Source organism: Echiichthys vipera (assembly GCF_963691815.1).
Source record: "Echiichthys vipera genome assembly, chromosome: 10".
Taxonomy (NCBI): Eukaryota; Metazoa; Chordata; class Actinopteri; order Perciformes; family Trachinidae; genus Echiichthys; species Echiichthys vipera.
Genome location: NC_139835.1, coordinates 20,552,334 through 20,576,066, shown reverse-complemented (window position 1 = coordinate 20,576,066; position 23,733 = coordinate 20,552,334). Strand labels below are relative to the sequence as shown.

The following is a 23,733-nucleotide window of genomic DNA, read 5'->3' as shown; positions in this document are numbered from 1 at the left end:
CTGTTATATTAATGCTTTGAATGTTGAGTATAGTCCCTTTAATACAGCAAAATCTGCAGCTGATTTCACTGATTAAAACATTCATATTCTTGCCTTTTAGAAGTGCATGAATTCCACGCCCCATTTGAAAATGCAGCCCAGGTTCAGTAAGAGATGTACAGATATGCTGGTGAGAGTCCTGAGAGATGCCAGCTGATTGATTGATGACCTTGAGTGCTGATTGACAGCACCTGTGAGAGTGCAAGCCACTGGGTTGTGTGTTGGGTGTGTGGTGTATAAAAACCACACAACTCCAGGTTGAGGAGCACTTTCCATCGACACCAGCTATTTGCATCGCTTGTTATCTTCATTTGTTCCAGAATGGGTGAGTTTTCAGCTCTGATTTATTGTATTTGCTAAGGATTTTGGCAGTATGTTAATCTTGCTCTCGTCTCCTTGTGCCAGTGTTTATTTTTCGAAATGTCTGATATGATGTGGCCTCACACTTATCTTTTGTTTAACAGCACAGAAAGTGTTGATTGTGTATGCCCACCAGAGTGCTAACTCATTCAGTGCGGCAGCCAAAGATGCAGCAGTGGAAGTCTTGGCTGCTCAAGGCTGCACTGTGGAAGTATCTGACCTGTATGCCATGAAGTTTAAAGCCACTGCTACTGCTGAGGATATCACTGGTATATAAACATCTCACTGGCATTTTCTGCTCTTGATTAGTTTTTTCTGGAAACTAAAGGACATGTCTTATCTTTGCAGGAGAAGTTAAGAATGCAGATCACTTCCGTTATGCAGAGGAGACTAAACTTGCATGGGAGGAAGGGAAACTGTGTGCAGACATCACTGAGGAACAACGCAAACTCACTGAGGCAGACCTAATCATATTCCAGGTAGAGCTTGTGACAGTACTGTTGGGATTTTAAGCCCTCTATGTTGAATTAACTTTAAGCCCTACTTCTCAGTTCCCCATGTACTGGTTCACTGTTCCTGCAATCATGAAGGGCTGGATGGACCGGGTGCTCACACTGGGCTATGCCTATTCACAAGAGAAGCGATACAGCCAGGGAATCTTCAAGGTAAAGGATCAAATCTGGATGTTTGCAATGCTAGTCTAAAGGTGTCTCCCACCTTTTATAACTTGTGGCTTTCTACACAGGACAAGAAAGCCATGCTGTCCTTCACCACTGGCTCTCAGGAGTCAATGTTCAGTGCAAATGGCATCAATGGAGACATGAATGTCACGCTGTGGCCACTACAGGTATTGCATCAGGATACACTGACTCAACCAAGCATTAAATGAGCTGTTAATAGTGGGACATAAATTCCATGTGACTAATGGCAACACTGTTTCTTGCTCCAGAATGGCATCCTGCACTACTGTGGCTTCCAGGTTCTGCCTCCTCAGATCTTCTGGGCTCCATCCCATGTTGCCTCTGAGGCACGCAGCACCATGTTGGAGGGTTGGCGTACAAGACTGCAAGGCCTCCTGGGAGAAAAACCAATTTCCTTCACTTCCTTGGACTGCTTTGATCGGGAGAAGGGTTATCAGCTGAAGCCCGAGATCCATGAGAAACATGCCACCAAAGAGTTTGGACTGACTGTGGGGATCCACCTTGGAAAGGCACTGCCACCCAACAACCAGATGAAAGCTGGAGTCTGAAAACAGTGGGACTTGAGTGTCAGGCCTGTCTCTTGAAATGTTTGATGGAAAAATAATAAAAATTCAACTGAAATATTCTGATTTTCTATTTGACTACTTGCTGCATATACAAAATGCTGAACTGCAGGGATGAGGTAGTGGGTTCTGCATGCAAGGGGTAGAGCCAAGAAATCAATGAATGACTCGTATAGTAAAGTGGTCAGACTTTTTCTAAGTGATTCACCACAGGTTGTCTGACTCATTCAGCCTCAATGGTGCTGTACAGTAAATGTTACTATGGTGACCAGGCACCTTTTCTGTCAAAAGTACTGTATTTGACAGCATGGTAGCTGAACTCCTGAGTCTTCAGTTTAGAATACTGCAGTGATGAAACACAAAGTGAAAGCAAAATGTATTCTGAGACTTCAAAGTGTTTTATAATGGTCAACTCTTGTTCAGTGTATCAGTAGGCCTTATTTAGCACATGTTCATGATTTCCCTCCCCAGTCTCGCTGCTCAACCCCATGTGGTTTAGAACAAACTATCACCTTGTGCAAATTCCCCTTTTCACCAAACTATGCCGCAGAGCTTTTAAAGCCTTATTGGTCTAAATTGCATGTAATTCACTTGAATATTTTAGTGCCTTGTAGCTTGCTTGGTGCACTTGCAAGTGCAATAAAGCTTAGTTTCCTGCTGACTCTTGTGAAAGTTTTGATCAACCCAAATGTTTGGGTGAGCCAAATTTTTGCACTTTTTGGACTGCTTATGTGAACAAATCAGTCGCCTCGCATGGCATCTGGTTGAAGCTGAAGTGCTCTGTATCTTGTATACAGACATGCTGACGGCCAAAGAGTCTGCTTGCAAACAGGTTTGGGCTCTACACAGAAACATAAGTGGCTGAGCACTTTTCCCAGAGAAGTAGCTTTTGTTTGGGTATGGAGGAAATGAAATGGGGGCTGGGGGTGGGGGGCACACTTAAGGAAATGGCCTTGCGCTCTGATGTCCAGACTACAGCCTGTGACATGAAGGAACTCAACAGTGAGCACATTTCACAGCTGAGGTTCCACAAGGTCACTGGGTGTTTGTTTGTGTTCAGTCAGGTCCAGTTTCATCATCACCTGTCTCTGCCACCAGAACATGTTCAGTTCATTTCCTTATTTTGCTGTCAAAACAGAAGAAATTCACTGATCCTGAGTTAACCAGTTACCAAAATAAGACATTTTATTTCTGTTTAATTTTGTGCTGTAGCCTCTCAGCCAAACACTCTCCCCCATGAGAAGAGTCGTAGATGAGTGCAGTTAAAAAATGTCTTGAGTGTGAAGTGTTTGAAATGTGTGAATCATTATGGACTAATTAGCTTATAAACAAACCCTGCATCAGATCTGCACAGAGATATGGACAAATCCTACTATTGTCCATTTGAAGATTTGGGAGTTTGCTGTTTCTATCGTATTATTGTCCCAGGCAGAAAACCTTGGAGTTGGTGTTTGAATTGCTGGGTTTGGGTGCATTGAGTGTTTATATATGTAAGGTTTATACCACGGTCTCTGATCTGGTCCATCCGGCTTTCCCATTGTCCATCCCAGTTCTCCCACCCTGGCTACAGGGAAGGTCATTTTTGGCTGGTTGAATGGGAGGAAGTGGGCACCATTTATACCAGATATGGAACAGAGTCACAGGAAAAGCAGTCCCGCTTTACTGAAAGATAAAATACACACAATCATTTAGATTTTTTATTTTTTTAAAAAGAAGCAGTACAATTTTTTTTACAATTAAGTGATACTTATTGAAGCCTGATGATTTAGTGGATCTGAATTTAATGTTGACTTAATCAAACTTCAAAGCTGAGTTTCTCCAAGAAGAAAGATGAAAAGATTAACATTATTCTCATTTCTGTAAGCTTAACACAAATACTGTGTTAAGCTTTTTTAAGTATTTGTTAGAGCAGATTTTGTTAGTCTGCTCTAACAAAATCTAAGCTAACTGCTGCTAGCAGTAACTTAAAGTCCCCTTACACTCAAAAATGTGTCCCCTAGCATGTTGTGTCCTTGACCACACTGACCTATATCTGTTCAAAGTTTTTTCACTAGAGAGGTGTTTTCACATACAGTGAAACTTTGGGCACAGTCCTAAAATTTGAGATGTAAAATATCCACTGGGCAAGCTTGTGTGGAATGGTACTGATCTTCTCATCTAACTTTTTGCAAGTAAACAAATAAGTGATTTTCACTAAATGTCAAACTATTTCTTTAAAGGACTGTAAAAAAAATAAATTCAAAGTGTAAATATGAAAAGCATATACGTAACAACATGATGTCTTAAAACTGCTGTCTGCAGTGCTGAGCCAGATGTGAGTGATTGTTCTTCATTGACTTTTGGGTGTTTTGATTAGGCCGTAAATGGGTCCCTGTGTTTGCACCAGATGTCATAGGGTTAACAACAGGCCAACCGTTAAACACCATGACCCAAAACAGACAGGAGAGAGAGAGAGAGATAGAGAGAGAGAGAGAGAGAGAGAGATAGAGAGAGAGAGAGAGAGAGAGAGAGAGAGAGAGAGAGGGGGGGGGGGTACAGTCCATGAGTAAAAAGGCAAATTATTTATACAAACCACCCTTTGATTCTTTCAGGGGTTACATTAAAATCCAATCAATTATCTCAATGAAAACCACAGCTTTGCCCTGTGTGAGTGTGTGTGAGAGAATGAGAGAGAGAGAGTGTGAGAGAGTGAGACCATGTGTGCATATACATGAGAGAAGTGAGGCACAGTTCAAGGTAGTCATATTAAGATTGGCAGCAGGAAAGGTTTGTAATGAAGAACTCCACCGGTATTTCCCTCTGCTTTAAATGAAGTCCTAACTTCTCCCTTTACCTTTATATCACAGTGTCCATTGTGTGTTCCCCATCATTATAATACTGAGGAATTCACTCTGACATCTGAGCACAATCATCCCCCAAACTACACTAATCACAGTAGCCTCTTAAATCAAGTTATTCTTGCAGCACTAGATCAATTCCCACAGCCCTTGTTACAGAAGAAAATTAAGAGATTGATAGACCAATAAAACACTTCTTTACATTTTTAAAATAGTTTTACTACAGGAAGTAACTTACCATACCTGAGACACTAGACAACATATTTCAGGTTGATCAGCCTTTGGCAGCAGATTAATTATTTTTATGGTTTTCACATAAATTAAAGGTCTAAACTACTTGTGTGAGTATCTAAAATGTGTGTGTATGTGCGTGTTTGCATCAAAGATAAATCTCTCAGGGCTTGATGCTTGTGATAGCAGCCAGAACAGCTGCTGAGATAAAATGATTTTTTTTTAAAAGTAGGTTAAAACAGCTGTGGAGGAACATGACCACAAATAAAGCCTAGGAGCTCTTTATACAAGGTCCAAAAAAGGACCGAAAAACAGGGTTGAAAAAATAATAACAATCACTGCCTCCTTCCTCTTTTCATGAACTTCTGCAGGATGTGTCTTTCATGCCATGCTCTTATCATCCTCTTCTCCATCCTTCTTTTGTGTTAGTCTTCTCCTCTCACCAGTGTGAAAATGCACAGGAAACTTTTACCACAATGGGACTTTTCACACATCTTTTGCTCATTAGGGATTTGAACGCTCACTGGAGGCAAATTCCTCCGAGGGGAACTGACTGTATTTGACCACATATAAGCAAACACTTTCACAAATCAAGCTCCTGACATGCACTTCAGACAGCTCCCCTGGCAGTGACAGGGCCCAGGCAAGCCTGCACTGTGCAACTTTGAAACTCTTCCACGGAAGGCCTGCCATCATGGTTTAGATGAATGCATGGATATCAGGCTATTGGCCTCTGTTCAGGCTCTGATGTATGGAGTGCCTCGTACTGGGAAGCTGACATGATGCAGCAAATCTGTTTCGTATTTACGAGGTTCAAGTGTGGCTGGGAGGTTCGGGGAAGGCTCTTGGTGGTTTGGGGCTTCACAGTGACAGGGTTAAGACTGCAGTCAGCCATTATGCTCTTCTTCAAATCCTTTCCTCTATTGTAATGAGAAGCAGAACTCTGCTATCTCCACCACAGCATACAGATGGATAGTAGGCACATCCACTGGGTGAACACAGTACAGTACACAGTCCCTCAATTCTGTTTGATCCCCTGCTCTGATGTTGACTCCTCTTCCCTTTCATATCTCTCATCCAATCTTCTCCTGGATTTTGTTTCATGCCTCTCCCTTGGATATTTCTCCCACTGTCACACATCAGTATAAACAATGAAAGACTACAAATTAGTAATATATGTAGCTGAAGCCCAGGGTTACAGATGAGACTTTGAGGAAAGACTAGATGAATGGAAGTGCCAGTACCCCTCACTAGGAGCTTGAGGCGCACAGGACTCAACTCCAGATGCTGCCTGGGTTGCCACATCCTGGCCGTAATCCCCCTGCAGTGCCGCGTTCGCTATTGCGTGTATGCGATTGGTGGAGAGACCATGAATGAGAACCACCTGGGACAGAGCAAAATGGCTTGAGGTAATTTTCCAACACATGTTGCTCTGGTGATTTTGATAAGTTTGTGTTCCAGGGTCATTTTTAAAGGACACAATATTTACAGTGTATCACCATTTAGATCTTTCCCCATTAAAATGAGTCAGGCTTCATCCTGCATGCATGTTTGTCTACATTATTTATATCGTCATCTTGTTTGAGTGCTGTGGATTCGTGTTTATATCCAAGAGAGCCCACAGTGTTTGGTTTTCCGTCAGTGCTCACACGCTCTTATAAAACTTGACATTTCTTGTTTGCAAATCTGTCACTTCGGCTATGTTGAAGCGGCTTGTTTACCATTGATGCAAAGTTTCAAACTCAAGTTAAACCATGAACTTGATCCCAGTGACAGTGCGTCAACACTGAAGCTTGCATGCACAGCCATGGGCTAGCAAGGCAACACCTTCTCAGCTTCTCCAAAACACCAACGCATTCCAACATGGTCCATTTTTCATTTAGCGTGACAGGACAATAGGGGTGAAAGTTAGCCACCTTATCGGTGAACTCTGTGTCAGCAGCATGGAAAGGCAGCATGTTGTGAAGCATATATCAGGATTGTCAGGATAGGATTACTAGATTAGAGCTACTGGCCCCAGGGAACACAGTGAGACGGACACCTTGTCGTGCATCCTGTGGACAGATTCTGTCATTCCCTAATCCGTAGTGGGCACTCATTGTCCCCTGGAGCAAGGCTTTTCTTCAGCTTTTACCCATCTTCTCCATGATCCCAATGACCTGGCTCATATCATGGTGTGTGTGTGTGTGTGTGTGTGTGTGTGTGTGTGTGTGAAACCTGCAAGACATGGGGAAAGCCAAATATGCACTGCTTGAGTTACTGCTGCAAACAGAGATGATAGACAAAGTCAGTGGACTGTATGAATCATAGCCGGTAATGATCAACAACTAACCATGAATTTACTGACAGATTGAGTGAGGTCAGAAAAGGAGGAGCAAGAAGGAGGAAAGAAAAGAGCAAAGAGAGAACACCGTGAGGCAGCAAGAGAAAGACTATGTAAAAGGCAAGATTTTAAAGCTGGTGTATTCAGTGTTTTAGCCGTGCTGGGTGCATAGCTCTTGGGTCTGTCCACCATTTTTGGTCCAGCCTGGAATATCTCAACAACTATTGGATGGATTGCAATGTAATTTAATTTAATTCAAGGTCACCAATGAATTATTCCTACTGACTTTGAATATTTACCTATCTGACCATATCTGGACTGCAGGGTGAAATCATGGTACACACAATCTTTGTCCCTAGAGTATAAATGATGAAGTTTGATTCCCTGACTTGTCATCTGGTGCCTGCAAAACTTGCGGAACCAACACATTAGACATGGTAGCATTATATCCAACATCAACATGCTAACATTATAATTGTGAGCATATTAGCATACTGAAATTAGCATTTAGCTCAAGTAGCCTAAAGCGTCACAGAGCTGTTAGCATGGCTCTAGACTCTTATACCTCTTTTTCACCAAAATGTTTTTTTAATCTAAGTGGGGGAAAAAACACTAAAAATAGGCAACTGACATGCTTCAAAAAGCCAGCAGAGTAGCCTGGCGTGTTGGGATCAATGTGGTTACTTTGTTACTTAAAAAAAAGATCCGTCACTTATCGATCTCTCTTTTACAGTGTGTGCTGACTAATTTGGATTCATGCTCGAGCGCAGCTTGGGGCGAAGATGGACAGAATTTGTGGCTGAAATTTGAAAGAGTCACAATAGTTACAGATGTGTGCCACAGCATTGAGACGAAGAAGGGGAGACAGTTAGCCTGTCCACTTGGGTGCCATGTTTCCATCACTGCCGATTGGAGCTGGAGCCAATAAACAACCGTGACTAGTATAGAGTCATTTGTCCTAGGAATGAATGTCAATTGTAACCTTTTCCATTAAAAACAAAAGCCAGATGTTAATGTGTTAGTGTGTTTGTTGTTTTTGTGTGACGTTGCTAAGCTCTAAAAAGCCCACCATGCTACATACCCAGCACCAAATGGCAGACAGACACAGTTAGCAGCAAGCTGATGAACATAGTGCAGCATAGTAGAGTTAGATATTTCCTTCAGGTGTTGGTATAGAACAAACAATGCCGAACCAAAATGAAAGTGAATATTAGACTAATATCCGTTAGCTGGCCAGCAACCCAACTCCAAATTAATGCTAATGTTGGCTCTGTGGCTGCTGGATGTTCACGATCACTATATAAACTTAAAGGGTGATGATATGCCTGCATATCGTGTTTCTGTTATCGACAAGTGGCCAAAAAAAAAAAATCTAGTTTAGGAAATAGTTTATATTACATTTTAAAACAAAGCTTTTTTTTCCTCACTTTTTTTGCAAGTTTGACATTTGAGCATTTCTCAGGTTTCACTGAAATTAATGGGCTGGTGTGAGGGATGCTCTGTCAATGTAAGGAATGCCGTGGTTGCTACATCTCCCGACAGGGACGCACTCTTTCTGCCAAACACGCACCTGTGTGAACATATCCCTGAAAGACACAAAAGATCACCTCATCATAAGCTCGCAGAATATCAGCAGGGACAAAACACTGGCTCGAAAACCCAACACAAAGCCCAACTGAACAAATAGCGGCCAGTCTTTTGTCCTTTGAATTTTGAAAAGCTCCATTGCTTCCTGAACGTATTCACACACTCCTTCACAATGTCCATCCACTCCGTGTGAGCAATGTTTTCAGCTTCACTCACACAGGCTCTTATTCTGATATAAAATTGTTAATGAATAAGTAATTAAGTGAAAGATGAGTGAGGTTCGAAGAGCAGGGGATAAGGAGGAATGTGAGGGAGTAGAGAAATGCAAGAGGGAGCCTCAGAGTGGGAGGGAGGGAAACTGCTGATGGTAGAGATGTGATTGAGAATGAGTTTGAGAGGGACCCTCTGAATGGAGATTTGCACGAAAATAGATGGTGTCTGTCAGACCCCCCACCGTGACGCAGGGCAAGACTACAATAGAAACTTCATTAGGAATAACTCTCTCAATCTTTCTTCCTCTGTTTTTCTCAACTTTTTTTTCTCCCACAACCCCATCCCCCTCTCCTCATTCTTCTACATCATCAGCACTCTTGTTCCCCTCTCGCAGTTGCCGACCCTTTTCCAACTTCTTATCTCTTGATTGTTCTGTTTATCCTGTGTGTGAAAACGTGCACGACGAACTTGGCCTTCTTGAAAATACTGTAGGAATAGCTGAAAGGAACCACACTGTGTGGATGCAGTCTTCAAAAAATTAGGGACTCACACTTGTCTTTCAATAATTAACAAAAAAAACAAAACTGCATGTTGTTTCGAGTATGAACGCATGTATAGCAGAACTGTAAGCAGGGCTTTATTTGTGAACATGATCCTCCTTTGATGATCCTCAAATCTGTAAATACATTTTGTATAATATTTAATGTTCTTTTATTCTTTTATTGCAATTTGAGTTGACCCGCAGTGTGAGTGTGTGAGTTTTTGCATGTGAGCTTACGTTAATTTAAATAAGGATACATGTAGCGTAATATATATACACGTCATTTTTTTGGTGTATTACTGTAATCCCTTCAGCTAGTTGTTTGTTTGTGCTGTGCGTTGAAAATGAATATGGTCAGTTATAATTCCCATCATTTTAGGCATTAAGTGTTTACGAGGCTCCATTGTCATGTCAGAAGATTGGTGTGGTGCTCATAGCGTTGTTAATTATGACATTCTTGTTAAGTTTCAGCACAGAGCCACCCAGGTGTTTCTGTGTTCTCTGTGCACCAGACAGTGTGGTTTTGATACGTTCCATAAGTGTTTTTCTTGCCGGACCTCTTGAGCCAAGAGCTAACTTTGTCTGTCACTTGATACTGTACAGTAATGTCAGAGCTTTTGTCCTGAACACCACTGCCTGTTGCGTCTGGTGAGAGGGAGGGGGTAAAAATGCTGTAAAAACCAAAACAATAAGCTGAAAGAGGCCAAATCAAATTCTTTGTGGTTTGTTATTAGAAGCTTTAATAAAAAAAATAAAATAAAAATAAATAAGGAATGTAAGTAAGTATAAACTTTGAACAGATTCAGGCAAAGTGTGAAAGTGAATAATCAACTAGTAATTTTTATTAAATTTCACTTCTCTTAATTTAATTTTGCCTAAAGCATTACATGCTGTTTTCTTATTATTTCATGTTCATGTCCCATCCTATTCTAAATATACTGTACGGTTTTTCTAACAGAAGGTATAAGTCAGCCGGATGGCCTTTCCTCAAACAACACACACACACACACACACACACACACACACACACACACACACACACACACACACACACACACACACACACACACACACACACACACACACACACACACAACCACACACACACACACACACACACACACACACACAAACACACACACACACAAACACACACACACACACATCCCTACTGTTCCCAGTCTGACTTCCCTGTGAATGAGGACTGCAGAACAGAGGTTGGAAGCAGTCTGCAGGGCTACGGATGCTTATCAGAAAGGCTTACAAATCCCCCCTGATGCTCCTGATATGGAGGACAATGGGTATGCGTGTGTAGTGGGAGCCCTCTTTAAAGCCTCATTGAAACTGACTTCGCAACACTGCTCTTTAGTGAGTTCAGAGTCGCCTGCTGGAGGCTTTTCAGTACTGAATACACGCCATACAGTCATAATAAACTCCAGTGGGGTGACCTGTATAAGTCAACAATATCTTTTTCCTAAGAAAACACGCTGGATATAATGTACCTGGTTAACTCAATACTTCAATCACTGGACTTGACATCAAAGTAATTACTTTCACTTATGAGCTCCGTCAAATGATCATGATTTGACAGTTCAAAAGCATAATTCACGTGTATATATTTATAAATTCCTCAGTTTCTTCCTTCTTTTTGTGTCTGTCTTTGTGTTGAACTTGGGGTTAATTGCCCTGGTGGGAGCAGCTGTGAGGCCACCAGAGTTGCAGGTGAGCTTTCAACGGCTCTCAGTAAACACATGAGCCGCCCTCCCACAATGCTTTGTGCTGCTTCCAGAGGATGTGCCTGAAATGAGACTGAATCAACGACAATGAAACAACAAGGCTTCCGCAGCTGATGTTGTTGCTTAGATTCAAGACAATTATTTAATCGATTAAATAAATAAATAAAAAAATAAAAAAATCTGGTCTAAATTATTTTAAATGACAGACCCTTGTATTATTTTGAAATATGAACTAAATCATCGTTTTTGGTGTAGTTTGTTATTCATAGGGTGTTTGCAGTTACCTCAGTGGGACTGGGTGTTGGGTTTAACCCGTTGTTTTGGTTTTGGGTGGAAGCAGTAGACAGATGTGGTTTACTGACTGTCAACTCTGGTTTCATATTTAGGTCTCTGGGGTGGGGCACAAGGAGGTGCCCTTGTAATACGGTTTAATGTGGTTAATGTGTATTGTGCACTTTGTTTATTATACTGTATATGTGGTTAAAAGGTTGAAATTATTTTATAGCAGTCACTAAATCCTGTCACAATATATCATACTGTTTTTTTTTCTTACATGATTACAGCCCTCGATCATTGATGTCATACCTTAGGCTGTATGCTGGTAATGGTAATATAGAATATCATATGAACAATATAACTGAGGTCTATATCTATCTATCTATCTATCTATCTATCTATCTATCTATCTATCTATCTATCTATCTATCTATCTATCTATCTATCTATCTATCTATCTATCTATCTATCTATCTATCTATCCATCTATCTATCCATCTATCTATCTATCTATCTATCTATCTATCTATCTATCTATCTATCTATCTATCTATCTAGTCTATATATATAGACCATGCCATATAAAAAAATATAAAATAATGTTAAATGATGTATGAATGTATAATTAGTCTATGTATCATGTATTAGAATAAGCCTGTATATAGCAGTCATAAATCATATTTTAAAAAATCACTGTTGCATGTACTATGCTATGGTACTGCATGTCAGACAAAAGACAATACAGTTTAATGCTGTATGAAATCGTTTATTATGCATTTTGCAACAGCCAGTAAATCATAAAAAAATAATTTTAAAAGATCACTGTTGCAGAACGTATTCGCAGAATCTGAATTAGTAAGACATTTTAAAAGCTGGGAGAAATGTGAGTAAAATCCCTAATTTGCATTTGTTACACAATATTGGGCTATTATATTTTCCTACATGATAAATGTTCATCATTAAAAGATCCGTGTGATTAATGTTCCCTATACTTGCAGTCGATGCAACCTGCACAAAGTAACTCATATTATGTTCAGCAAAGTGAAAATGATGTCTTATGTATAATATACAGTATGTTGCGTCGTAAGCAGGAAATTCCACGTGCTCATTTTTTTTTTCCTTCTTGGCCGAAACCCGCCGAGCTGCTTGCTGTTTGAGGCGATGCCATGTCAATGCGCATAGCTGTTAGGACCAGCCTTGGAGGCGTAGCTCCTCTGAGTATCAGCAAGTGCAGAACAAGGAACAGGCTCAGATTCATTGAAGGAGGCGGAGAGTAAAGAGCACACAAGTTTACCGCAGTGGAGTTGAGAGTTCTCCTTCAGCACCAAAACTAAGCAAAAACAAATCTGTTCTTTGAAAGAGGAAACTTCAGCGAGGACGCAGGAATCAAAAACAGGTAAGCCGCTTTAAGCCGACTTTGGACACTAAGTGAACAGGTAGTTTATAGGCTTTCTAACTCTTAGTAACCACCAGAGATGCTCAATACCCATGTGGAAATATAAGATTCAAGGATGTATTATTGTCATTATACAATACAGGATTGCACTATGAAATGTAAATGCTACACACAGATAATGTAAAACAGATATTAATAACTTAATTTATTAACATTTAACTACATAAACTCGTACTATCCCAAACCTGGATAAAATAATATGCTATGTATTTTAACTGAAACAGAACCAGAGTTATTGTAGGACTATAAGGAACAGTAGTAGGTCTTCAGCTTCCCAGTCTCTGTTTATCTGCCTCCCCTCGCACGGATTGAGGCTACTGTATACCAAACTGACATCCGATAAGAGAAGTTTGTTTCAAGCCTGATACAAATCAACAATGACAACAATGACATTGTATGTGTTTGCCGTCAGCAGCAGTCTAGGCTCTCACCTCGGAACTTGTGCGTAATGACGCACAAGGCAACACTACTTAACAGTACTGGTAATTGCGCGGAAACCTGCTGTCCTGTCTTATAAATGGCAAAGATTGTATCCTCCTAAAGTGAATCCTGTAAATGGAGTCCGACAGGAGAAACTTCTGACAAACACACTGCACCTGCACCATTCTTGCCGGCAGCATTAGCACATGAAAATCGCCTTCAATCGCTTTTATTGTCTGTGTATTGAGTAACAAAAGACGGTTCCAGCTAATTTGTAACTGGATGCTGAAAGAGGGCTAACACACACACACAGGGAGGGAGAGAGGGAGGGAGAGAGAGAGAGAGAGAGAGAGAGAGAGAGAGAGAGAGATGGGCTACATGTGCAGCCAGTCTCTGTTATCTGATGGTGTGGGTGTAAAGAGGTTAATTAGCTTGAAACCTGTGGGGCTACCTGGCACCTAGAGGTATTTTCCATATAATATAAGGGAATTAGACAGAGACCATTGTGAGGGATTATCTCAGTGAAATCCCTCTATTAGGAGGAATAGCACTCTCCATTGTTTCAAGATAGTCGAAAGTAAAATGAAATGTCAGGTTTCTGACAGGTTTCTTGAAACTGCTTCAGTGGTGGAGGATTCATAGTAGAGGCAGCAATACTTATTCAGGTATGCAAAAATGTAGCATTATTAGCAAAATAATATATTACAAACAAAAGTCCTGCATTGAAAATTATTTATCAAATAGATGTTTTCAAAGTAAAGTTCCTCAGTGGCCCAAGTTGGGAGTAGGTGATAACTTAATCTTCTATCATTGTGTATGTCATTTTATATTGCAGTTAACGGTTAAAAGAAAGATTAATATTAATATAATGTGCTTTATGGAATCTAATATTTCCATAAAGCACATTTACATCCAGCTTATTAACATGTAAACAGCATTTTGATGTTACATCAGTTTAAGGTTGAGCTTATTTTAACAACTTTGCATACTTTTTGGGCAATTTAATGTGTGTGAAAATGTATCATATTTAAAAGCGGATCATATGTTTTGTTTTCATAAAATATAAACTTGTAAAGTAACCAATAAATGTAGCCGTCAAATAAATGATGTGGATTAAAAAGTACAATATTTGCCCCTGAAATGTGGTGGAAAAGTAGTATAAAATGGAAATGTGAAAGTAATTACAGACAGCAAATGCAGACATAACACACACTAGACTGCTGCACATCTTAACACATTCCAGGTGTCCTTATTTTCACTTTCCCTCCTCTGTGACTTTGTGCCAATTATCCTGTGTACAGCGCAAGTCTCCTTCTCAGACAGATGTCTGACACGGTCACATTTCACTGCTCTCCGGCGTGCTGTGTCACCCAGTGGTCGGTGACCCTCGTTTTAACCTTGGTCGGACCATTTTGCAGGCGTCAAGCTTCCTGCTGATCTCTGCACACAATTCACTCTGTGGGCGTACGAGTCAGCCAGGGGCAACAGCGGGGTTAAGCCACTTGTGTTCTGGTTTTGATCTATTACCTTTCACCTCTGATCTTTCACACTGTGGCTGGGTGCCAGTTAGGGGAGCTAAGAAAGACATCACTGCGAAATTAAGGGGGTGGGCTATTTAGGGTTTTAGTGGTGAAAAACAAATCATGCCAGGTTATTGGCGTGCCAATCTGCTTCGGACTACTATCTCTTTGATCTTGTATATTGCTTCAGTCGCCTTAATCATAGTGTTAATACACCCTGGATTTGAAATTGTGTATATGTTTTCCTGTGTTATTAGATGCAGATGTTGTAAAATGACGTATTTGAGGTTATGAGAAGCCTTTTCTTTGATCGTGTGCATGGTGACAGCTCCTCTTTCACCTTCTCCTTCAAGAGTTGAAGAACCACATGGGTTTTTTTTTTACTATAACAAGCATGTTAAAGGAAAATATTCTTCAAAATGGCATCAGGTTTCCTACCCTGACCAACACTTTATCTTGGAATGCCCAGAATGCTCCGGAAATACACCCTGTTTGGCTTTCTCCATCCCATTTCCTTATGTCTAATCTGCACTCTGGTGCTGGTGGAGCTAATGTAAACATTTATTGTACTGCCCCCTGACTGCACATCAATCACAGAGAACTCCTCCATTTGTGACACTGCAACAGAGAGCCTCTATTAACTCATGAAAGTATTGTTTTAACAAGTTAACCGCATTAAGATTCTTCAGGATCTGGTGGCATACCACAAATGGCTTCATGTTTTATTAGCTCATGCACTTTGAGTCCATATGGGTAAAATAAGCCATGCTTTATGTACAGAAAAAATTGCTTATTAAATATGATACCACAAGGTAGCATGTAGCTGTTTGATCTTTATCCAGATAAATATGCTACAAGGAATGATGAGTTGATGTCTTGTTTTTACAGGATTGATCCCAGTCAGAAGTGGTGCGTGTTACCTCCCAGTGGTCTGTGGTCCTTTCCCAGGGCTGAAAAATGAGTCTAAGCACCAGTGAGCTGGAGGACCTGTGGGAGTCGTTTGGGGACCTCAACTTCTCTGAAACATTTAGCAACATATCCAGTGTGGATGCAATGGTGTGCGTCACAGCTTTCAACCGCAACGCTCTGCTCTACTCGATGTGTGTCCTCTACACTTTTATCTTCATCGTCGGCCTTGCTGCTAACGCTCTGGTCCTCTGGGTAAACATCCGTGCTCCACGAGACTCCACCCCTCGCCATGAGACGCACATGTACATCGCCCATCTGGCAGTTGCAGACCTATGTGTGTGCGCCACCCTGCCTGTGTGGGTGAGCTCGCTCGCCCAGCATGGCCACTGGCCCTTAGGTGAGGTGGCGTGTAAACTCACGCACCTGATGTTCTCTGTCAACCTCTTCGGCAGCATCTACTTCCTGGCCTGCATGAGCGTCGACCGCTACCTGAGTGTGACAAAACACGGAGAAAATGAGGGAGGAAAGCGCAGGAAGCTAATCCGCCGCGGAGTGTGTGTAGGGGTGTGGCTTCTGGCTCTGGTCGCCTCCCTCCCAGACACCTACTTCCTGCGTACTGTGAAGTCAACACATGGGGACTCCATGCTGTGCAGGCCTGTGTATCCAGAGGGAAACCCCAGGGAGTGGATGGTGGGCGTGCAGCTGAGCTTCATCCTACTGGGCTTTGTTCTCCCCTTCCCTGTGATTGCAGTGTTTTACGCCCTGATAGCCAGGGCTTTCACCCGCTCATCTTCTTCTCCATCGTCCTCCACAGTGGAGCAGGAGCGTCGTGTGAGCCGCAGGGTGATCCTGGCATACATCGTAGTGTTTCTGGGCTGCTGGGGCCCCTACCATGGCGTTCTCCTGGTCGATGCCCTTTCCCAGCTGGGCCTGGTGAATCTGACCTGCGGCCTGGAGAATGTGATCTACGTGGCCTTGCACCTAACCCAGTGCCTGTCCTTGCTCCACTGCTGTTTCAACCCCATCCTTTATAACTTCATCAACAGAAACTACCGCTATGACCTCATGAAGGCCTTCATCTTTAAGTATTCAACGAGGACAGGCTTGGCTCGCCTCATCGAGGCTTCCAACATGTCTGAGGCTGAGTACTCGCCTGTAGATGTAGACAACCCGCCACAGATCTGAAATGAAAACGCTGTTTCTAGATCTGAATGACTATAATGCAATACAAGCATATGTTACAACTGATTTGTTCTTATCAGAATCTGTCGACACACAGCATCCTTTGTACAGAAATCAGCTTGAGTCATAGTAAAAAAAGCTTGAAGACAGGTTAATATCAACATTGATGGACTCATTTAAAGGCACTTAGAAAGCATTTTTTATTATAACAGCTGATACTGAAATCATATGAATATTGTTACTCATTTTGTAAAGCCAAAACAAAACAGTGGCCATAAATGTGTAAAAGCATTGCTTTTACTGTGTATGTAGGATTGTACTTTGTGTGTGTGTGTGTGTGTGTGTCTGTGTGTGTGTGTGTGTGTGTGTGTATGTATGTTTTTATGTGATGTGCATAATCTGACAGGCATTTAATATCGCTAGTATCAGCAAAGTAATAATTGCTAATCTTTTTTTATCAAGTTGTATTTATATACTGTACATTTGAACTGTTTTGCCTCGTTCGTGCTGTAAATCAGAGTCTGCTCAGTGCTCCACTTCATACAATGCTGCTTCATTGACGGGGTCAGTGTTTCAGTCCTGCTGTTTCATTGCTATTCATAGCCTCATGTCACATCAGTTGAATCCTTCAGACAAATAATTTAAACCAAATTTGAGTCTTTCTTGCAATTAAGGTTTGTAAACTATCTAAAAGGTGTGTTCTGTGTTGCATAGTTAAATTTAATGGAACATTTTACACAGAGATTTAAATACCGCTTTCATGCCTGTACACTCAATATGAAGCTACAGCCAGCTGTTGACTTTGTATAACACTGGAAACAAAGGCAAAACAATTCCAAAACTCATTAATGAACACATTATATTTGTTTGTTTAACATGTACAAACAACAGCTTTTAGGGAGGATTATGTGCTTGACTATTTCTTGGCTGCACTTTTGACTTTATGTCATCTTCCACTCTAGCACCAAGGTAAGATAAGATAATAGCATGCTGACTGAGGCATCAAATTTGGCGTACGGACATGACAATGTCACTGTGATTCTCTGCAAGAAAGAACAGAAGCGTATTTCCAAAAATGTCGAACTGTTCCTTTAAAGAAAGCCGAGGTTTGTGCTTACAAATGATTAACATTGTACAAATGGCTAATAATTAAATTCCCAGCTTTTTCATTGGTTCTAAATATTTCCAAACATTGTCTGGAGGCCTAAACTGGGACTACTGAGCATAAAGAGCCAATGGATGTAGCTCCTATTACGTAATATACTGTACTGTTGCTATATTTGTTATTAGTTCTAATAGTGAAAAGGGTGTCCATGTGGTATTAATCCAGCTGTGTCAGCCACAGATGGCTAAAACTTTTATGACCAAATCACATGAATGAATGAATGGCTTCACTACTTCAATGTAAGCAGCAGCTGTGGTGTGTAACGACAAAGTGTTTATAGGGACCAAATAACAAAAATGGCATTACTTCAAAGCTGTGTGTAAGTGAGTGTGAGTGTTTTTTCGTTTTGTGTGTGTGTGTGTGTGTGTGTGTGTGTGTGCCAAAGCTTGACACCAAGAGATGACATTTTTACGTGTCATAAACATTGAGTTGTACAGTTCACTCACTGTCTGTTGTAAGAAGCAACATATTCTTTTGATACTCTGACACAGATCACATTGTGTAAAGTGAGTGGTTACACATGTATGCTTTTACACTGAAAAGATTTCATGTTGCGATCAGAAAAGACTGGAGACACGGACATGTGTCTACAAGAACAGAGGCATTCCTTTGGTATTGTAATGTATAACATGTGTTTTATTATATGTATATTAAATACAGAGAAAATGCTTTGCCTCCTTTCCTCAGTTTCTTTGGCTCTTGTCAAAAATAATCTCACAACTTACTGTCCTCCGTGCCCCGAGATGCCTAAATAATGATGTGTTTTAACCGAGAAGCTGCAATGGAATGTGTTTTGGAAATGCTTTTACTGCTCCACTTGACGCATTGAATTCATACATAAAAAAACAGTCATCCAGCTGAAACATAACATCACTTTGTGTGGTTTGTCCCAGCTGCCATGTGATTTACTGTATGCACTGCACTCCAGGCAATTGTGGCTCACCTACGCTTTTGTTTTGACAGAAGATTCACATATTTCATTTATTGTCACTCCAACTTTTTTTCAGACGGCAGGAGAAGAAACAAATGTTCCTCCTGACAATTTCAAGGCCCAGTCATGTAAACATGTTCTAGTAGAAACCCAAAATAAAAATATGAACCTGAAAGAGCATAATATGAGACTTTGGCTCCATCAAAAGTGCTAAGATGCCCCCCAAGTCCCAGAGGGATATATAGGTGCTTGTTATACTCCAACTGTGCTTTTACTCTTTGCTCTTTTGTGGGAGGGGCAGCACTGTGCCACTGTTATCCTCAGGGTAAGTGACAACCCTCCAATCTGCCTCCTTCTGCAACAACTGCAATTTGTGAGTACTTCAGCCCCTTCAGGCAGCCTCTTCCCCCCCTCCTCTTATGGAAGGGTAAACTCAATGAGCAAGACTATCTTGGTGGCCAAGGACCACACCGCTATGTCTGGGCTGTATTAGGGATGTGGTGATCTCCCTGGGAGATCTCCCTGCGGAAGGTAAACCATCATTTTTGCCTGAAGAGAAGAGTGTTGATGCAGCTTCTTTGAGTGTCTTTTCTATCCTGAGGAAATGGATATCTTTTTTATTGTTTTTTTTTTTTTTTTTACTGAATAGTCACTGTTGTTTGTGTCCTCGCAATCAAAACTAGAAATACATTTGAGTCAGTGACACCTTTTTCTTGTATGAATAACTCTTTCTTACATCCGAAAATAGTTTGGGGCATGCACATCTCTTTCTAGTTTTTCACCTCTTGCCTGCATACATGAGTTTCCTGTGTTTTAGCCCCCCTTTTCAGTATCTGCACTCATTACCAGCTGTAGTGCCCTTGAGATACAGTAGTACGTCTGTCTTGCTGGCAAGACATGTTGAAGGTTTGCATTAGCCAGAGAAAGGCAGCTCACTGCTTCTCTTCACTGAATCACTGGTGCAGGCAGGCTGTGCGAAGGCTGTCCAGGGATTTTCAGAGGTCAACCAAGTGTTGGATCTTCTGATAAAACATTTGTTCTTCCCTGTGACACTGCCTTGATCTTGTGGTGCTCGTGGTTTCCAGCCTGGTTGTGGCAGAGGTGACCACCAGGCTCTCCCTCTCTTTTCTTGTTTAAATGATTTTCCCTGCACAAGACCGACTGACCTGAACCCTGTCAATCTCGTCCTGATGTTGCAGCATGCTGATGATGGCTTGCTCCAGGTCAGTGAACTTAGACCGGCAAACTCATGAAACAAGATGACATATAAACTAAACAGTTTTGTAGACAGTGGAACACAGATGGCTTTTGACAAAGTGAGGGCCAAATTAACTTAGCCCCAGACAAAAAGTGAGCTGTGCTTACCTCTGAGATACATTTAAGCCTAGCCCATGTTCCCAATTTAGTATGGTTATAAACTGATAAAATTGAAATGTAAGAATATTTGAGAATATGCATCATGTAAGCATAATATTAACCTAAATAGTTATGTTATTAAATGCTGAGATGGGCAAAATGAAGCCTGCTGTTGAAGCTTGCCACCTCTGACAACTCCCACATGTCATTTAAAGGTGCTAGGCCTTAATTATGGACAACTTTAGGCCTTAATCTTATTTAAACAGGTAAATTATATAAAGAAAATCACCCCCTGTATAGTAATCATGAATGTGTAAATTAGAGACCAAGACTGTTTTTTGTTCCAGGTTGTAAACATGTTTATTTCTGCTGTAAAGTTTAGGGCATTTTAACATGGGGGTCTATTAGGATTGACTCGCTCGGCAACCTAAAGTGTCCATTCGAGGAACTGCAGTTTTTGGCAATTCCATGTTGGCTTCTTTTTTCAGTCCAGGAGGTCGCAACTTGGTCAAAACCATGTTACATCCATTGCAACTCCGGCTAAGACTCGGTTGTGTTATGCTAGTAGCGGCTAATGTAGCCTTGGGTCGCTACTTTCAGGCAGAGATTAGTAGCAGGCTACAGTTAAGATCACTTCTACACCACCCGATTATTCTATTTTTTTGTTTTCAGACCCAACCACCGACTTCAATTCCTCATCTTTTGTTCATCTCTCTGGAGCCACAAAAGGCTTGATCTAAATATTCTCACATATGCAGTGGTACTCCAGAAGCCCTGAAAACAGACTTTTATGTGTAAAATCAATGAAGGTTCCCTTTAAAACCAACTCAATTCCATTTTATATTGATCAGTACATCTAAGCACCACAAACTCAGTGACCTGAAGGCTTTGGGGCCCTTGAGAGTCTGGGGCCCCGGGCAGTTGGTAATCCAGCCTCAGACAGAGCTTGTTTAATGTTTTATTCTCAAAGCTACAAGCTAAAAACTCTCTACAGCACTATTTATATACAGTAGCTGACTCTGAGTATGCCTGCCTGCAAGCAAACATGTTTCTCCAACTGTCTGATACACACACACACACACACACACACACACACACACACACACACACACACACACACACACACACACACACACACACACACACACACACACACACACACACACACACACACACACACACACTGAAGATAGACGTGTACATGGAAGTCAAGAGCAGTTTTAATTATAATTTTAGATCAGTCCAAATCTCATATCAGTATTAAAAACTATTCCACCCATAGAGCAGATGTTCAGGTGCTGCCGTCATGTCTGAATAGACGCAGGGTGAACAGAGTGTAACACAAACTTCTACTGCTCCACGACTGAACGATCTGTGTTTTATTTGGCAAGCACCTATGCTGTGAAGTGCTTTGCTTCCTTTTACAGTTTGTCAGTTATGATTCTCTTCTGTTACCATTGTAAGTTGCTTATACAGACGTGTCAAACATACTGTAATACTGAGCCAGTGTTCAATGCGAACCCAAACACTTTACTGTGTATGAAACATAAAACACACGCAACACAGGAGCTGTTTGCAGTTCTCTGTTGCCCCTATCTGGAAGAAATACAGTAAATCTGTCCTCTCCAAACCAAAGGAAAGATTTACAGTATAAATTTGCATAGACTAATTGTTATGAACATTTTGAAGTATTACTTTAGAAAAGCTGAATGGAAATTGATCTGATAAAAGTATTAAAACTCGCTTTGGTTTTTGACTTTCTCAAAAAATTGATGCACTGTGTAAGTGTCTTTGCCTAATAGGTTCTGACGAAACGCACATAATAACAAACATGACTGATCAGCTGTTCATGCTGTCAGCGTCTTCCCAGTTATTGCAGTAACATGTCTTCATCTCCAGACAGCATGAAACATGGCCAATACGTACGGCCATGAAGGCCAATAGAAACTTGCTCAATTCAACCAAATTACTGACATCTCTATTTTTCTCTCATTTGATTCTGGTTAGCAACAATGCGTAGCTTATAGTGCACATTTCTAACCAAACTACGCTATAGCCCAGATTAATTTCTCCAAAGCAGTTGATGGAAACACCTTTCAAAAGTTTGTTTAAAATTCGATTGATATATGATTGGAAACAGGGATAGTGATGTGTGTGAGATTTGAAAAGCTCAGTGGTCCAAAACGGGATACTAAAATCACCTGATATCCAGCTCAGAGCTGGATTTTCTGAGAGCTGGTTTGTGTATGAGTACACACTTAGTTTTTGCCAGTTGCCTGAACACGTTTGGCAAAACTTTGCTCATTGTGTCAAAACTTTACACACAAGCAAATAAGACACAACACTGGGAAATAAACCATTCACATCCATGTCAAATGAAAACTCTGCTATGAAAACAAAATCCTTTGTCAAAACGTCGCTCTGATGACGAAATGATACACACTTGCATCATATGAAAACACTTTCAGATCAGCAGCAACACATTAGTCTACTTTATATAAAACACTGCAGTCTTTAATTTTCACTGTGTTTATTCAGTTCCACAGAAGGCACATTTTCACAACAATGAAAAAAATCAAGTACTCAATGCAGTACATTGCAGTACTGTACTTCACAGTAGTGTAAATAAAGTTAAAACAAAAAATAAAACCCAAAATACACTTTACTGTAAACACAGAAAAGCACAGCTATTATTTGTCAGTGGGCTTATCGATCCTGCCGTCTCTTGGGGTCTGGCCACAGGATCTCATCCACATCGCAAGTAATGTCTTCTACCTTACACCTGTTTTCCAGTCGGAAAGTCCTTACTATGGATGAAAGTGTGAAACGGCTTAGATTAGGGTGGATTGTCTGTCCAGCTTCCCTCATAGCCAGGCCATGGTTTATCACATGGTCCATCAAAGTTGCTCTTACGTCATCAGACACATTCTCCTCTTCCTCTTCCTCTACCTCTGCCTCTTGCTCCCCCTGCATCCATGCTTGCAAAGATCTCAAAATGGCTAACTGAGGCTGGCTCAGTGTCGTTCAGTGATGTAAGTAAGTCTTTTCAGGTGTGTATCTTAGTGTGTTCAATTACTCGATGTGTTTTGTATTTTGAACCGATGTGTCTTCCCAATGGTACTCAGAGATTTCATTTTTGAACAAAGTGTCTTATGTATGAAATAGTGTGTAGTGTGCAGGAGCAAGTGTGTTACAGAATTTCAACTAAAGTGCAAAGCAGCACTTTTGTTTAAGGTATGGTCACATGTGTTTAAGGTATAGTTACAAAAACTTCAAGGTATGTTACTTTGGTCTAAGCATGGGTCTAAAGGGTTCAAGCAATGGGCAGAAACTGTAAAGGGGGTATCTGTTTAAATTTGATTTAAAAAGGAAAGGAAATGGGCTAGA

General features: G+C 41.0%; 2 protein-coding genes across 2 annotated transcripts; both read left to right on the top strand.

The window, feature by feature from the left end:
- Positions 1-360: 360 nt before the first annotated feature.
- On the top strand, positions 361-1,648 carry LOC310952441 (NAD(P)H dehydrogenase [quinone] 1-like; the record flags this gene model as incomplete). Its single annotated transcript, XM_083921057.1, has 6 exons — positions 361-364; positions 504-668; positions 748-878; positions 951-1,064; positions 1,145-1,246; positions 1,349-1,648. 6 exons carry the CDS (start codon positions 361-363, stop codon positions 1,646-1,648), a joined length of 816 nt encoding a protein of 271 aa, XP_083777183.1.
- Positions 1,649-12,673: 11,025 nt separating this feature from the next.
- On the top strand, positions 12,674-18,654 carry ackr3a (atypical chemokine receptor 3a). The gene is made up of 2 exons (XM_083922092.1): positions 12,674-12,803; positions 15,692-18,654. The coding sequence occupies exon 2, from the start codon at positions 15,761-15,763 to the stop codon at positions 16,895-16,897; it is 1,137 nt and encodes a 378-aa protein (XP_083778218.1). The 5' UTR covers positions 12,674-12,803; positions 15,692-15,760; the 3' UTR covers positions 16,898-18,654.
- The last annotated feature ends 5,079 nt before the right edge of the window (positions 18,655-23,733 follow it).